At 59.3% G+C, this 16,360-nt stretch overlaps 1 protein-coding gene across 1 annotated transcript in view; it reads right to left on the reverse strand.

The window, feature by feature from the left end:
* Positions 1–394: 394 nt before the first annotated feature.
* The window catches only part of PTPRN2 (protein tyrosine phosphatase receptor type N2), a 754,508-nt gene continuing 738,542 nt past the window's right edge, over positions 395–16,360 (reverse strand). Inside the window, exons 22-23 of the mRNA XM_039255854.1 lie at positions 7,351–7,424; positions 395–632 (exon numbers count right to left, since the gene is read on the reverse strand). Of these exons, the coding sequence (XP_039111785.1) occupies positions 561–632; positions 7,351–7,424 (146 nt within the window). The 3' untranslated portion in view covers positions 395–560. The remainder of the gene's footprint in view (positions 633–7,350; positions 7,425–16,360) is intronic.

The raw sequence follows: 16,360 nt of genomic DNA on the forward strand, positions 1-16,360 counted from the left end.
CAGGCTGTGGACAGCGGTGGGGAGGGCGTGGGGACACAACAGAGACGCGGAGATGCGGCGACGACTTTATCATCTGCCCTGAAGCTGCTGAGCATTGGTAACTGTTGCTCCGACTCCGGGAGAAGCCAGTGGCTCCCGCCGGTGATGAGCAGCTCGGGGACAGATGCCACGTGTGTTTGCTGCGCCTGCTGGCCTTCCCTCAGTGGCCTGGCAGCGTGGCGTGGCCCCTCCCTGCGGAGCCGGCCGCCGTCCGGACCCGCAGGTCACAAGCCAGCTGTCGGAGCCCGAGCGGAGTGTGAAGATCGCTGCCTCGTCAGGACGATGCTGTTTGCAGTTAGGAAGTGAACGTGTGCTTTAAGGAAAAGGGTTTTCTTTCAGGAAAGTAAAGACCAGATAAAGTGATTGCCCCGTGTAATTGGATGATTCCACAAATCTCTCCTTACTGTGATTTGGTTGAACGAAAATGCACATTTTAACCGGTAAACTGCACCGACCGCACTGACCGGGCAGTTACCGAAGACTCGTCACCATCGTTCCGGTGCGGGCGCCTCCCAGCCTGCTCACTGCGGGAGGGCCCTGAGGATGGCGTTGACCTCCTCCGCCACGGCCGTCAGCGCAAACTCGAACTGGCCCTGGAAGGACGAGAAAGGCGGGGGAGGCCGTGAGCGGGCCCTCAGCTCCGCTGTTACTCTGCAGAAAGAGATTGTTCATAAAAACCCAAAAGGTCACACATTTCCATGGAAAGGAGGGTACGTTGGTTTGCATACGTAAACCCCAAGGCCCCATGGTGACAATGATCAGAATTTCTCCAGTGGAAAAGCTCATAGTTTATCCTTTTATCTGGGGGAGGAGCTGCCCCCACAGCAGCCAGCAGGAGCCCCAGCCCAGCCCCTCTGACGGCATGGGCCGGGGTGTGGGCCTAGGTGTGGACCCGGGTGCGGGCCAGGGTGCGGGCCGGGGTTTGGACCGGGGTGCGGGCCGGGGTTTGGGCCGGGGTGCGGCCCGGGGTGCGGGCCGGGGTGTGGACCCGGGTGCGGGCCGGGGTGCGGGCCGGGGTGCGGGCCGGGGTGCGGGCCGGGGTGCGGACCCGGGTGCGGGCCGGGGTGCGGGCCGGGGTGCGGACCCGGGTGCGGGCCTGGGTGTGGACCCGGGTGCGGGCCGGGGTGTGGACCCGGGTGCGGACCGGGGTGCGGACCGGGGTGCGGGCTGGGGTGCGGGCCGCCAGCCACTCCGGGCTCCAGCCTCCACACCCACCGCGTGCGCACCTGCGGAGGAACCAGCCGGCCCTCTGCCTCCCCGGCTTCCTTCCCAGTGTGTCCTCACTGTCCTGGGGGTCAGCCGGTCATCCAGCCCAGCACGCCGTGTCCCAGCTGCCAGGCCCTCCGCCCCCACAGTGTGTCCCGCCTGGAGTGTGTGTGCACGCGCGTGCTCCCAGGCACAGGTGCGTGCACTGGGCGGAGGTCACCCTCTGACCCCTGTAACCTGCCAAGACTGTGAGGTAGAAATGGGGCGTTTCCAGGACTTTTCTGTCCTTTGTCCATGCCCATCCCTGCACGCGGTCATGGCCCCTCCCCCTGCACACTCCCCTGGCTGCACGAGACCTTCAAGGCTGCTCAGGAGACCCTGAGGTGGCCGCAGAAGCCCAGGAGTGACACCTGAGGCGCCATCACCTGCCCAGAACTTTGGATTTACATAGGGAAACCCTCCTGATGGCTTCAACACTTGATAATTCAAGCGGCAGCATCACTCCAAATCCAAAAATAATGACCGATTTCCAGCTGGAGGGTCCCCAACGCAGCAGAAACACCAGAAAGGTGGGATAGCTTAGCGCTCACTCTGGGACAAAAGGCAGTGTGTCCCTCGGTGTTCTTGCACTGGCGTGGGAGGAGTGAGCTGTGTGTGCTAACATGTGCCAGTGGGCACACAGCCTTGGGATGCCCATGCTGGAAGCTGCTGCTGAGGACGTTTCCCGTGGATTTCATAGCTGTGCCCAGCGGCTGCTTCGGCCAGACCCACAGCAGGCACGGCCTGTGCGCAGTGGCCTCCAGCACCACTGCCCTCCTTCCCTCCAGACCCCGGGGGATGGGCCGCTGGGGACCCCTGCTCAGGCTCTGGCTGTCACCGTCTCTCCCGCTGACAGCTTGGTCAAGCGGACGTGTCGTTGGAAAACGCACGTTCATTATGCACCAACAGCCAGAGCATTTCTTCCCCGAATGCGGACTTGCCAATGGGTCGATCACGGTTCCGTGATGACTTGAACCATTACAAAATGAAGGGAGCCTCTTTGGAACTCTCACGTGCCGCGTCCCGTGCCTGTCTGTCGCTCTGACACCTTGAAAATCCGTCCCTGGATGTGAGCTGTACAGGGGGCAGCGGACAAGCGGGAAGCTGTGACTTCATGCCTTTGGGATCCGCTGCCGCCGTCAGGAGAATCAGGTAGGAAGGTGACGCGTGTGCTGCAGGCTCACGTGACAAACGCAGGGTGCAGACCCGCACTTGAGCCTTGATTTTAATCATCAAGAGACTCGGTGTCCACGGGACGAAGGGCCGGAGGACACGTGACACGCTGGCAGCAGGTGTGGCTCCAGTTGTTACAGTACCGGCCACGCGTCCCGTGCGCAGGAGCATCAGCTGGCAGGCCGCGGGGACCTGTGGCCAGGGGCCTGGGGAGAGGCGTGCGGGGCTCTGCGGGGCCGGTCGGCGACGGGGCAGGCTCGCCAGCCGCCTGCTCCTTCCTGCAAGTGTCCGTGGGCGGCAGCCCCGACGTGGCTTTGGTGCCAGCTCCTCACCCTGCCGTGGGGGCACCGGGCACGCACCCACATTTCGGGGAGCTGCCTCGGCTGGTGGGGGTTGGGGGGATCCTAGCAGACAAGCTGGGTGGCTGCGGCATCTGATGCACTTTGCCGGCGGCTGTGAGGGTCGACAGGGCTGCGCGTGAGTTTGCCTTTATAGTTCGACTGGTGTTTGTGATCCCTGTGGCTCAGAGAGGCCAGCGAACGGCTGTGCCGGTCAGTGGCTGTTACCCTCCGGGCAGCGCCCCCCGCGCCTCTGTAAGGGGGGGCAGGACACAATGCCTTCCGTGTCCTCGGCTCAGCTCCTCTTCACAGAGCCCAGCCCTGGCTCCCTCCTCGGTCTCTCCCACCAGAGCAGGTGAGGGACAGAGTGCATGTGCGTATGTGTGCGTGTGCGTGCACGGGTACGTGTTTACGTGTGTGCACGCATGTGTGTAGGCACGCACAAGGTACATGTGTATGTGTGCACATGTGGGCAGGCACGCACAAGTATATGTGTGCACGCATATGTGTAGGCACACACGTGTGTACATGTGTATGTGTGCACATGTGTGTAGGCATGCACAAGTATATGTGTGTGCACGCACGTGTGCAGGCACACACGTGTACATGTGTATGTGTGCACGTGTGTGGGCATGCAAAAGGTACATGTGTATGTGTGCACACGTGTATAGGCATGCACAAGTATATGTGTGTGCATGTACGTGTGTAGGCACACCCAATGTGCATGTGTATGTGTGCACACATGTGTAGGCATGCACAAGTATATGTGTGTGCATGCACATGTGTAGGCACATACAACGTGCATGTATATATGTGCACACATGGGTAGGCATGCACAAGTATATGTGTGCACGCACATGTGTAGGCACACACGTGTACACGTGTGTGCACACGTGGGCAGGCATGCACAAGTATATGTGTGCATGCACATGTGTAGGCACACACGTGTACATGTGTATGTGTGCACACATGGGTAGGCATGCACGTGTGTACGTGTGTGCACTGGGGGAGACAGAGACACAGAGGGTCAGGGGAAACCATCTCAAGGCCACGAGGAGGCTGTGCTGGAGCAGGATGTGGGGGGCCCCGGGCTGTGAACTGGGTGACACTTAATTCCACCCCGCTCGCTGCTCCAGACCCTGAGCGCCGCGGGGGGACGCGAGCACGTGCTGGTCGGCGGCCCGGTCTCCAGGAGGAAGGGGAGTCAGGGGATGCGGGACACAGGCTTGTGGAGGGAAAATGGATGGTGTGAAATAAAAATGCAGAAAAGAGCCAGGTAGGGAAGGGGGCATGTGGCGCCACAGGTGTGCACCGCACACGCAACCTGCCTGGGCGGACCCAACACCGCTTCCTGGTGGCTGGACACACCGGTCAACTGGCTTTTACTCTTAAAAGTGACCAACGTGAAAGAGAACATTCGATTATGGGGACTGTTCAGGCCCCTGGTTAACGAGGCACTTGTCTCAGGATGCCCTGAGGGGAAGCAGGGGAGAAGGTCCCTGACACACCCGGAGCCCAGAGGACAGGCCGCCCACCTTGTCAGGCCCGGCTTCACCCCTCTTGAGAAGCAGGTGTTGTATTGTGCTTGTGACCAACGTGTGCTGACGGCGACTGTGACACTCCTTTCTGCTGGTTTCTCACGGGTTCCCGGTGTGGTCCCCGTGGCAGGCACCAACTCCGTGGCCCAGGCCGTGTCCTCCGGCGGGTGTGCATTGGGGGCCGCACTTTGACTGGGGGTTTGCTTCCAGGTGGAGTCAGCTGCCTGTGGCTCATCTGGACGTAGAAATGGTGCTGTGTCCTCGGCCCTGGTCTCCAGGGCTCACATCTGTTCTTGGGTTCGGCTCGAGCGGGGCGATCTGACTAGGCGAGTTGGAGGGAGCAGCCCGCAGACGGCCTTCTCTTGGCTTCTGGGGGAAAGCGCTCTGGCTCTATGCGCTCTTCTTCCCACGGAAGTTTCCTTTTGTTAAGCTGGACTGTTAAGAGTCAGTTTCAGGGGGTAATGTTGGGCAAAACCATCATAAAGGCAGGATGGTGGCTTTGACGCGTTTATAAATTCCAGGAACCGAATTTACGCACTCTTCAAGAGGCTTTTAAGTCCCCGCCCGAAGGAGGAGGGTCAGTGCCTGCAGACGGTCCGTCCAGCAGGAGGCGCAGCGTCCCCTGTCTGGGAGCATCAGAGTCAGAGCCATGGAATCCGGCCGGAAGGGCAGCGCGCGTGTTCTGCGGCTTAGGAGATGAGAGCGTGCATGAGTTTGTGAATCCACAGTAAAGCTTCGTCTTTCCTTCGGGCCATCTGGAACTGGCTCTGGCGCCTGTTTTGGCAAACAGGACACAGACAGGAAGGCCGAATGGTTTTGGTGCTGGTTTGGCACCTTCCCCATGATTTTTTTGCCTAGATCTGCCCGGAGTCTGTGTTTGGGGCATCCTTGCGCCGCCTGGGGTGGGGGAGGTATGGATTGAATTTGGGATTTCCAGCAGGTTCTCTGTACAGCAGGAAACCGCGCAAGGCGAGGCACACCTGCTCTCCGCTCCTGGCATCGAGTGCTGCTGCTCTCCTGGCCTCGTCCTGAGCCACGACGTGGGGCCAGGCCACCCCGGGACGGAGAACTGACCCTGCGCTTTGGGACGTCGCGAGGCCACCACCGAGCAGCACGGCCAGGCAGGCAGGAGGGACCTTCCCCGCGCAGAAGGCCAGCAGGCTGCTTGTCACCGGGACAGTATCCCTGCGACATGTGATAAAGCAGGACAAGACAGGACGCAAACAACGCCTGCTCATTAGCTGGCAGACACCCCCCTGCCCCGAAGCCAGCGACGGAAGCTTCCAGAAGGTAGCTCGGCGGGGTCACGTGCCTCCGCCTGGGGTGTCCCTGCCCAGGAAGCGCACCTGGAACCACCACAGGAGGCGCAGGAAATCAGAGAACCCCAAGCAAGAGACAGTCCACAGAAGGCGAACCACACTGGCCAGCTCTCCTTCTGAGACCTCTCAAGGCCGCGAGGCGGTCCCACTTGGCGAGTGGAGGGAAACGTGGCCACTGAACGCTTCGGTGGGCGGCCCTGCTCCAGGGAAAGGTCGCTGGGGACACGGAGGAGCGGGACAAGGTCAGGTCTGCCCCTGGGTGCGCGGCCCATGTGGACGCCCGCCCGCTGGCCTGCACTGTGCTCACGGAAGGTGCCGGCAGCGGGACCGAGGGCCACAGAGAACCGTCTGTATTGTTTCAGCTGGTGGTTTGCAGACCTGAAATAGTTTCAGAATGTCAAACAGAAAACACCCCTAGGAAAATAAGGTGTGCCGTGACTAATTAGGTCTCTTCACACTGATCACGAGGCTCTCGTCACAATCCCGGGGGCCACATAGGGACAGGGGCCGAGTGTGCATGGGGCCGGCGCCTGGGCGGAGGTCACCGGCTGGGGCGGGGGCTGCTGGGGCAGGGCACGCGGGGGGGTTCAGGGGTCGTTATGAGGCTTCTGGTTCTGTGTGGAGCAGGTCTGTGGTTCTGTGGAATGAAGCTAACTTTGCCTCCGTGTTTGGGGTTGGCTTTGGTCGTGAAGAACCAGCCCGGTGGCCCTCTTGAGGTATTTTAGGAAATCTTCCAGCTCCAAGTGTGTTCAGCTGAGTCTTAGAGGCACGTGGCTTCTGGGTTCTCAACAGAGTGCTTGGGATTTAGAGACCACCCCCCCCCCCCCCCCCCCCCCGCTCCCGCTCCGACCGTGTGTGACGTCTGATTTGTGCAGTGACATTCAGACAGAACGGGGGCCCGGGGACAGCTGGCACTTTCTGGGGGAGACACTGGGGCCCCGGGGGGCAGGGTGGCCGCCCTCCAGTCCCAGAACCGTCACCACCAGGCACAGAGCTCAACCCTCGGGCCGCCTCCATTTCATGAGTGCTTTTTACAACTTCAAGTCCTCCTAGGTACAAAGCAGCAGTTTGTTGGCTCTTTTGCGGAGGTGCTAATGGGCTCTGAGTGAGGCCGACCGTGAGGGGGAGAAGGCTCCTACTTCACGACTTCAGAACGCTCACGGAGGGGCGTGGGCGCTTCTGCCCTTGCTGCACACGCATGTTTCCGAACGCCAGCGGCATGGACTGTTGTATTAACCTTGTTTCTAGCTCGGGCAGCTACCCGTCCTTACTCTTGTCGAATGCAAATTGGGGGAGTTGAGGCGCTTGAGGACCCCAACCCCCCCCGCGGGGAGCTTTGATGACCACACAACAGAGCTGTGGGCCTGCGGGGCGGAATAGGGGAGTCGGGCAGAATGTTTAGTAATCTAGAACATTCCCCTGCAAGGGTGATTGGGTTTATCAGGGACGTCCTTGTAATGTCCTCCCTTCCCTACATCTGGTGCGGGGAGGGCTCCCACCGGGGAGCTGCCTGCATCTGCTTCTGGGGAGACGTGGCCGGTGGCGGGGACCCCAGGTGACCCTCCTGCGAGGGGCCCCTGTCCACCCAGGACCTGTGTGGGGGGCGTCCAGTCCCCTTCCCCTCTGCCCTCTCTCGGAAACAGCTGGGGAGAGACGCCCCTGCCGCCCTCGCAGTCCCCGAGGACCCGCCCGCAGTACCTTTGTCTGGACCATGCCGGGCCTCTGGTCCCTCAAGTGCTCCAGGGTCGCGGCGATATCAATCTCCTTCGCGCCTGCAAGAAACAACCAGCGCAGATCGGGTGAGTTCCAACACCAGGCGGTGCGCTCCGCGGTCCCTCTCCGGCGTCGGGGCCCCTTCGGGCTCACAGGCCCGTGGAAAATGATTACACTCATTCCTCAGCCGGCCCGGCAGGCAGCTGCGATTTCGGTGCTCAGAGAGAAAAATAAGGCAAGGCGGTTTTCATTAGCATCGATTGAGGAAAGCTGGGCTGAAAAACCGTTGTCAGAAGCCCAGACAGATCCTGGCAGCAGCCATCACTATGAGGAACTCAAATGTGACTTTTCTTGTGTCATTTTAGAGAATGTTTTAGAAAGAGAATGCGCATAAGTTTTAATTTCAATTGCATAGGATCTTTTTGTATTTCGCGTAATGAAAAATCAGACCCGTAAATCTTATCCACCTTAACATCGGCTTTTAAATGTGGAAGCTCCCAGCGAGGGCTCCCAACGGGGAGACAAGGCGGAGATGTCCTCACCGGCCGGAGTCTGGTGGGGACGCCTCCCCACAGACCACCTCTGTCTCGAGTCAGGTGATCTGGGCTTCACAGAAATCATGAGTTTGAAATTTTGACCTTAGAGTTAACTCAATATGTCTTCTTGTTTTTCTACTTCTAGGAGACAGAGCAGTGCTGGCTCCCGGGCCCGCAAGCTTCTTACAGTTTAAGGGGCTGAGACGCATCCGTCAACACACAAATGCTGGGCACGGAGTAGGGGGCAGGGGTCACCTCCCAGGCGGACTGGGACCCACGTGCCAAAGCCCGAGCGGCACCTCATTAGCAGGGGCATGGAACAGCCCGTCCCTGGTCACACGGAGCAGGTGGCCACGATCACTGGCAGTCAGATGGCATCGGGTGGAAGGGCCAAGAGGCCCCTGCTGCTCTGGCCCCCTCTCTGTGTGTACCCCCAAGTGTGCACAGCACCCCCCCAGGCACAGAGCCAGGACAATGAGCTTGAAAGCTTCTAAGGTTCTTAGAATTTTTAAAGTCCTGTGGTTCTATGGCTTATGGACGGCAGGATGAGATGGGCATCGAGGGAGAAAGGTGGGCAGGGAGGGCCTGGGGGAAACATCCAAACCAAATGTATCTGCACGGAGGGGAGCAGCATGGACGGACAACCTGGCCGTATGTCCCCCCAGACCAGGGCCCGGGGGCTGAGGCACCGCCCGGCCGGCACCGAGGCTGGCCACGTCCACGACCCCCGTCTCTGCTTCCCCGTCCTTGAGCGGACATGACGGGAACGCGCACCTCTCTCTCTCTCTCTGGGGTCACGGGATCATGAACCGAGCTGAAGCCGGGCGCTTGGCCGACTGAGCCCCCAGGCGCCCCATCATCTCCTGAGGTTGCAGGGGCAGCGCTCGGCTTGTCAGGAGCTCCTGGCCCTGGCGGCCACCGCGGGAACCCGAGCAGGCCGTCCTGCTAGGAAAGGGCCACGCGACGGGGACACTGCGAACTCCCCCATGTGTTAAATCAGGGCCTGTATAGGAAGGGGACGGGATTCCCCTTTTGGACCAGCCGGACGCCCCCCAGCGAGCCCGGCAGCTGGGTCCACTGAGAAACTCACTCAAGGAAAAGACGGCCAGCCGCCGTCAGGGTTACGGTTTCCGGAAGCCCACGAGGCCACAACAAACAGTCTTGTTTTAAAGGGAATCTGTGAACGTGACACCGTCCGAAACAAAGGAGGAGTTCGTTCTGCTACGACAAGGGGGGATGGAGGAGAGAGGCGGGGGTGCCTCCCGCTGGCCAGGCCCCAGGACCGCTGCCTCGCCTCCCGGGGCCCACCGGCCAGTTCCAGGACAGCCGTGCAGACACCGGCTTCTTCAAGAAACAATTGCCTTCGGGGGCGCCTGGGTGGCTTAGTCGGTTAAGCGTCCGACTTTCGCTTAGGTCATGATCTTGCGGTTCGTGGGTTCGAGCCCCGCGTCGGGCTCTGTGCTGACTGCCAGCTCGGAGCCTGGAGCCGGTTTCAGTCTGTGACTCCCTCTCTCTCTGACCCTCCCCTGCTCACGCTGTCTCTCTCTCCTAGAAAAAAAAAAAAAAATTAAAAAAAAAAAAAACAATTGCCTTCGGAAGGTTAACCCCTACGCGGAGCGCGAGCGAGGGAGGGAATCTGTCCCACCCCACGCGTGGTACTTCTGTTCTCTGCCGGGCTGGTCAGAAGTGAGCGGCGGCCGCACCCGTGCCTTTGGGCAGAGCCGGGTGCTCAGGGCTCCACCGGGATGGACATGGCTCGGTACTCGCTGCGCTCCCCCTCCCCTGTCTGAGGCTCCAGGCGGTTTCGGGGCTCAGGCTGGCCCAGGGCTCTCGGGGGCCCCGCGGGGTCCGGCCACGAGTCCACAGAACCCACGGCACACCAGGGGCTCCGCGAACGCTGCTTCGCAGATCCTGGGCGCTCCTGGGAGGGAACTACTTCTGCTCGGTGACCTCCATGCTGGCCTCTGGGCTTGCTCACAGCGCTTACCTTCTGTGACCACTCGCTTTCTGACCACGGGTCCTGGGTTTCGGAAGCATCGGGTGTGGGGCAGGTCCTTCCGAAATGAAGTCCCAGGGCTCTGTGTGGGGTCTGGACGCAGGTAAAACCCCTCTTTTTAGCACATTTTCTTTTAGTCCTTCCAGCGGGTTTGAAAACCTTTCAACTGTTTTATTCTGAGGCCGCTCTGTATGGGGAGGCTGCACGGAGGCAGCCCCTGCCTGGAAGCCACCGGGCTCGGCTGGGGACCCGCGATTGGCCCAGCGCTGCGTCTGGTGGCACGTGCAGCCCTTCGCCCCGGTGGCTGTCCCCAGCCCACAGGATCCTGGATGGATGCCACGAATAAGCTCTCTAGTTGTACTACATCGTGACGGTGTCCGTGAGGGCCCCGTGAGGGAACCTCGCTGTCCCTTGACGGGACGAGAAGCCAGCCAGGGAGGGGCTCAGAAGCCCGCGATGCCTGGAGCCGGAGTCGGACAGTGAGGAAATCAAACCGATGCTTAAAAACGCCCAGAACTAAATTCAGGGAAGTGACAGATTTATCAAGTAAAGCCAGTCGTATGATGTGGTGGCCCTGGCTTGTTAGGATGAAGACAATCCGTTTTCTGCAGTGTGAGCAGAGAGAGGAGTTTGCAGAACTCACGTCCGTGGTCTGTCCCGAGCGGTGGAGACACAAGCGGACGTGGCTGGAGTGGCTGCCGCACCCCGTTCAGTGGCCCCCGAGTGCAGTGGGGCCTCGCGGCGCACAAAACACAGAATCTGCATTTGTAAACAGATCCGTGAGGGTCAGAGGGCGGGGACGGTGTGTGAGTCCTTCGCTACCTTATGAAAGGCTTTGCTGAAGGCCAAGAGATTTATTTAAATCCTCCCAAATCTGGGACGCTCCGTCTAGTGCACTGAAAACAGGAGCCTCTGTTTAAAATTTTCATTTTGCTGACAATATGTTAAATTCTAGGCGGACAGACTATTGGGTGTGGTGTTCACGTTGAGAAGCCCATAAACAGTCAAAGAATCATAACCTACAAAAGGAATCCCACACCCGGAACCAGACCCCCACCGATACAGGGCGGTTTGCAGTGTTTTCTGTCTGAAAGTGTCATGACCCCAACACAAGGCGCTCACCAAAGACCCCTCTCGAGGCTGCTCCGCGGGTGCACAGCCCCATGGGGGACGCCTGCCCCCGACCGTCTTCCCCGTCCCCTGCACGGGGGACGCCCACGGGCACCGGCCAGTGGCCAGCCGTGCAGGAAATACTGATCTCTGCCAGTTTCCAGCTCACTCAGGATCTGCTGGTTTCCAAGTTTACTACCATCTGATCCACTTTTAAGACAGGAGTTTTCTAGCTCTAGATACAAAGCATTAACCATTAAATAAGAGAATCCATATTATTAAAGTGTGAAAACTGTTTTCTGCAGGGAAAGAATAGACTCGAGGTTAAGGGAACCCCAGCTCTAGGCGGTGCTTTGCTCTCTCCTGGCCTCTGCTGCTCGGCCCAGGGGTCCATGTGGCCCGCCCGCCTGTGCTGGTGTCAGGGGCACACGCAGCGCACGGCGTGGGCTGCCGTGCGCACAGCTTCCGGCCACCTGCCGCGTCATGAGGCCGAGGACACGTGGACCAGTTTTTACCCAGAAGGTTTGCAACCTGCAGAGATCCGGTGTGTGTTCTTCCAGGAAAGAGACAGCGTGTGTCAAGTGTGCAAGGGGGGAGGCCGTTCCTTTGCACGAGGAAGTGGTCTCGCTGTCGTCAGGGAGGAAGTGAGCAAAGGAGCCGAGTGGGAAGATGCTGCCCCAGGACAGGGGAGCCCTGGTGGGGTGGGGGTGGGGCCGGAGGGGAGTGAAGTGACGTGGGGTGGGGGTGGGGTGAGGCGGGGGGATGTAGGGTGAGGGTCGGGGGGTGGGGGTGGCGGTGGGGGTGAAGGTCACAGCGGGAGGATTTCTGCTGACCTTGGAGAGGAATTACCATCTGTCTCACCCGATCCGAGGGCACAAACCACATCCCGTTCACTGGAAAACCAAGCATGCCGGAACCCACCCCCAAAATATTTTTCATGTTTTAAGTTTCTATTTATTTTTATTTTTTAGAGAAAGACAGAGCATGAGCAGGGGAGGGTCAGAGACAGAGGGAGACACAGAATCTGAAACAGGCTCCAGGCTCCGAGCTGTCAGCACAGAGCCCGACACGGGGCTCGAAGCCTCGAACCGTGAGATCACAACCTGAGCCGAAGTCCATGCTTAACTGACTGAGCCCCCAGGTGTCCCTTTTTGTGTTGTTTTAAAAGCAAATTCTGAATCATTTTTAGGAGAAGCTGAGATGCTTCTGTGTTTTCATAAACGTGAGTCGGAAGCAGGGCTTCCGTCTGTGAGACGCACGCTCACTTGTCTGTACGGGTGCGTGGGCCGGGTGCCCAGGTGGCAGTGAGCGCGCTGGTGGCCAGGCGTGAACAGGATCGGTGAGGGGGGTGCCGCCGTCCCGCTGCCTCCCACACCCGCCCCAGGAGCAGGTGTGTGGGGGTGGGACGCAGATGCGAGGCAGCGACGGCGCGGGAGCCCCTCACGAGCCCCCAGCGCCCGAGAAAGGCCCGTGTGGTGACTGCGCCGGCGGGTCCCGGGACGGCGTCGCGGCTGCGGGGCCCCCGCCAAGTCCCCAGACTCACCGAGCCGCGTGCTCCCGCGTCTGCGCTGGGAGCGCGTCCTGAGCCACTGCGTGGGTGGGACACAGAAGCCAGCCAGGCCGGCCCTGAGCGGAGGGACGAGTCCTTTAGGGTGACGGACCCCCCTCGGCTCCGAGTGGGCAGGGGGCTCTGCGGCCCTCGTCTCCCTGCGGCCGGGCAGCCGCCCTCAGTCCTCAAGGACTTTCTGCTCAGGAAGTCAGCCACGTGGCCGTCCCGCCCCGGAGCCCACGGCCTGTCCGGGCTCGGTGCTGACGGCGAAGCACCGGGACCCTCTTCTGTGGACTCCCCTGGGCCTCCTGGAGACGGCGAGGGCGTGAGGCAGCACGGGGCCGTCCACACTCAGCAGTGTGCTCTGTCCAGGCGGTGCAGGTGGCCGTGGGACTCCACGCAGAGTGACAGGGGCCCAGCCCCGTGCCGCTGCCCTGGCCGGACAGCACCTGCTCTCGCTAAAGCCTCAGGATCCCGCCTAATGCCACAGGTGAGCTGCCACTGCCAAATGGCCAGGGAGGCCCTGGGTGGGGACTTCCTGCCACCAGGAAGGGACCGGGATCTCGGCAGCCCCAGGGACGTGCCCTCCCCGCGTGGGGGGGGGGCGGGAGCAGGCACGAGGCATGAGCTGCCACCGACGTCTCCAGGGAGGGGTCCCGGCTGACAGCGGGGAGGCTGGGGCTGGCAGCACAGCCCCCGCGCGTGTGGCAGGGCCACGGAAGCCCCCGCGCGCGTGGCAGGGCCACGGAAGCCCCCGCGTGCGTGTGGCAGGGCCACGGGGCGATGCGTCCAGCGCGGCTATGCCCCCAGGAGGGGGCCGAGCTCTGGCGCAGCAGAAGGCACGGAGCCCACAGGAGGGCCGGCCCTGAACGCCGCGGTAGGGTGTGTTGAACCAGGTTTCGTGGATTCTCACTGGTGTGTGTCTGCGTGTCTGTCCACACACTAGCCAGGCTGGGGAGGAGAAGCTGCGGCGGCCGCAGGAGGCCGTGTGAGCGGATGTGACCGAGGAGGCAGGTCTGTGTGCCCGGAGCTGTCAGGCCTGCGCGCTAACCCGCGACGCTGCGCCACAGGACAGAGACCTTCGAGGAGGTAACTCGTAGGCTCACGGGATGACGGTCACACAGTCTCCCAAGTAAGCCCTGCTCAAGGCGCTTCTCCGAACTGGCCCCTCGGGGTCTTGTCATCTCCCTCGCGTAGCCTGGTGTCCTGTGTGCGCAACGGAATTTCCTGCGATGACGGAGGTGCTCCACATCATCCACCATGGCGGCCGCGAGTCACACGTGGCATTGGGCACGTGATGTGTGGCCAGCGTGGCAGAGGCACTGGTATGCCAACTTTCACCCACTAAGGAGGCCCATGCGGCTGGTGGAGGGGTGCTGGGTTTAAAAAAGTTCAAGGAGCCACAGAATATTATTTAAGAAAGACATTTTGATACTCGACGGCACTATCAGATACTTGAAAGCTAGCGGAAGAGTCCATCGTAAATGTTCTCACCACAAGAAAGACTCATAACCATGTGAGGCAACGAGGTGCTGACTGACCTTAGTTGGTGACTGTTTTGTAACAAATACAGTTATCAATTCACGTCGTATACCTGAAACTTACACAATGTTTGATTGCAGCTGTGTCTCCATAAGGTTACTTGTAACAGATCATGAGTCCTGACGAGCACACTCAACCGTCTGGCTGAGCTGTGTGATTTGTCACCTCCGTCTCCAAACCTAGAATCCCATCTACTGCTTTCACCTGCTATTAGCTGTTAGCACGTCTGGGGGCGGCTGGAGGCTCAGGCGGTTAAGCGTCTGTCTCGTGATTTCGACTCAGGCCGTGATCTCACAGTTCGTGGGTTCGAGCCCCACGTTGGGCTCTGTGCTGACAGCTCAGAGCCTGGAGCCTGTTTGGGATTCTCTCTCTCTCTCTCTCTCTCTCTCTCCACCTCCCCTGCTTGCGCTGTCTCTGTCTCTCAAAATAAATAAACTTAAAACAAGTTAACATGTCTTACAAGAAAATGTAGGGGAAATCTTTTTTTCAAATAATAGCCACTGTAATGGGTGTAAGGTGATGATAGCTCATTGTGGGTTTGATTTGCATTCCTCACACCAGACACTTCACGGCAGACTTAAAAAATGGGGCAGGTTGTCTGTTGGCAGGGAAGGGGCGACCAAACAGCATCATTACCAAGGACATGGGCTGTCGGATAAGCCAGGGTTCACATCCCAGCCAGGTCATGTGACGGCTGTGAGCCCTTGGGTGAGGTAAGCCCAAACGTCTTTAGCTGAAAAATGGGAATGAAAATGTTAAGTCCACAGAGCCGTTGTACAATAACCACTTTAAATGTAAATTCGTAAGAAACAGGGGCACCTGGGTGGCTCAGGTGGTGAAGCGTCCGACTTCGGCTCAGGTCATGATCTCATGGTTCATGGGTTCGAGCCCCGCGTTGGGCTCTGTGCTGACAGCTCAGAGCCTGGAGCTGCTTCGGAGTCTGTCTCCCTCTCTCCCGGCCCCTCCCCTGCTCATGTCCTATCTCTCTCTCTCAAAAATAAATAAACATTAAAAAAAATATGTAAGAAAGTTGGGACAGATTAAAAAAAACCTTCTTGAGTGTAATTTCCACATTGATCATGTATTACTTTAGGGAAAATGCAGCTGTCCTCAGCTGAGTACACCACACAGAGGGGAAGTGCTCACACAGGAAGGCCTGAAGGGACACGCGCGGACGAGCTAGGGTCACCACACCTGCACAGGGAAGCAGGGCGCTGGGAAAGCTTGCGCTTTCTGCTTCACACGTTTGGATGATGCTCCGACGTCATTGCTTTCATTTATTTTTATTTTTAAATTGTATTAAGTTAAAAAATGTAATTCCAGTGTGGTTAACATATGGTGTTATGCTCGCTTCAGGCATGTCATATGGTGACTCGTGCAGGGGAAAATCGTCATGACTTTGGGTTTGGCAAAGACTTTCTGGATACGATACTAAATCCATAGTGTCATCTGGGACTTCATGGAAAGCAAATGCTTTCATGTGTCGAGGATGCCATTGAGAGAGTGAAAATATTTTCTCTCATAGAATTTCTCCCGTTGCATGGGTGAGAGTATTTGCCAATCCTATAGCTGATGACGGGTTAATGTTCAGAATATATAAAAAACTTCTACGACTCAACAAGAAAAAAACCAAATAGCCCAAGTCAAAGGAGTTGACTAGACATTTCTCCAGAGAAAATCTTCACACGGCCAACAAGCATTGAAAGCTGCTCAGCACCATAGTCGCTGGGAAACACGAATCAAAACTACAATGAGCTACCCCTTCACACATTACGATGGCTGCTTCCGAAAACCCCAGAAAATAACAAATGTTGGAAAAGACAGAGAAACTAGACTGCGGGTGCCCTGAAATGGCGGGGCCGCCGTGGAGAACGGTGTGGCTGTTCCTCGAGAGGGGAAACACGATTCCATGTGACCCAGCAACTCCGCTCTGGGTCTGCACCCCACGCAAAGGAAAGCAGAAACGCAGAGGGCTGTCCGAGCACCCACATTCGCAGCAGCAGCACGCACTGTGGTTGGAAGTTGGAAGCCACCTGAGTGCCCACGGGCAGGTGGTGGGTACACAGAACGTGGCCTCTGCACACGACGGAGGGCGGCCAGCCCTCAAAAGGAAGGAAGTTCTGCTGCCTGCTCCGTGGTGGGCCTGGAGGATGCTATTCTAGGTGCGGGAGTCCAGTCCCAGGGGGACGAGCACCGTGTGATGCCATCGTGAGGCCCCTAGGCCCCCCCCGCGGGGACCGTGAGTGGGTGGGAGGTGGTGCG

The sequence above is a fragment of the Hyaena hyaena genome, unplaced genomic scaffold (genome assembly GCF_003009895.1).
Source record: "Hyaena hyaena isolate Hyena2069 unplaced genomic scaffold, ASM300989v1 scaffold_548, whole genome shotgun sequence".
Taxonomy (NCBI): Eukaryota; Metazoa; Chordata; class Mammalia; order Carnivora; family Hyaenidae; genus Hyaena; species Hyaena hyaena.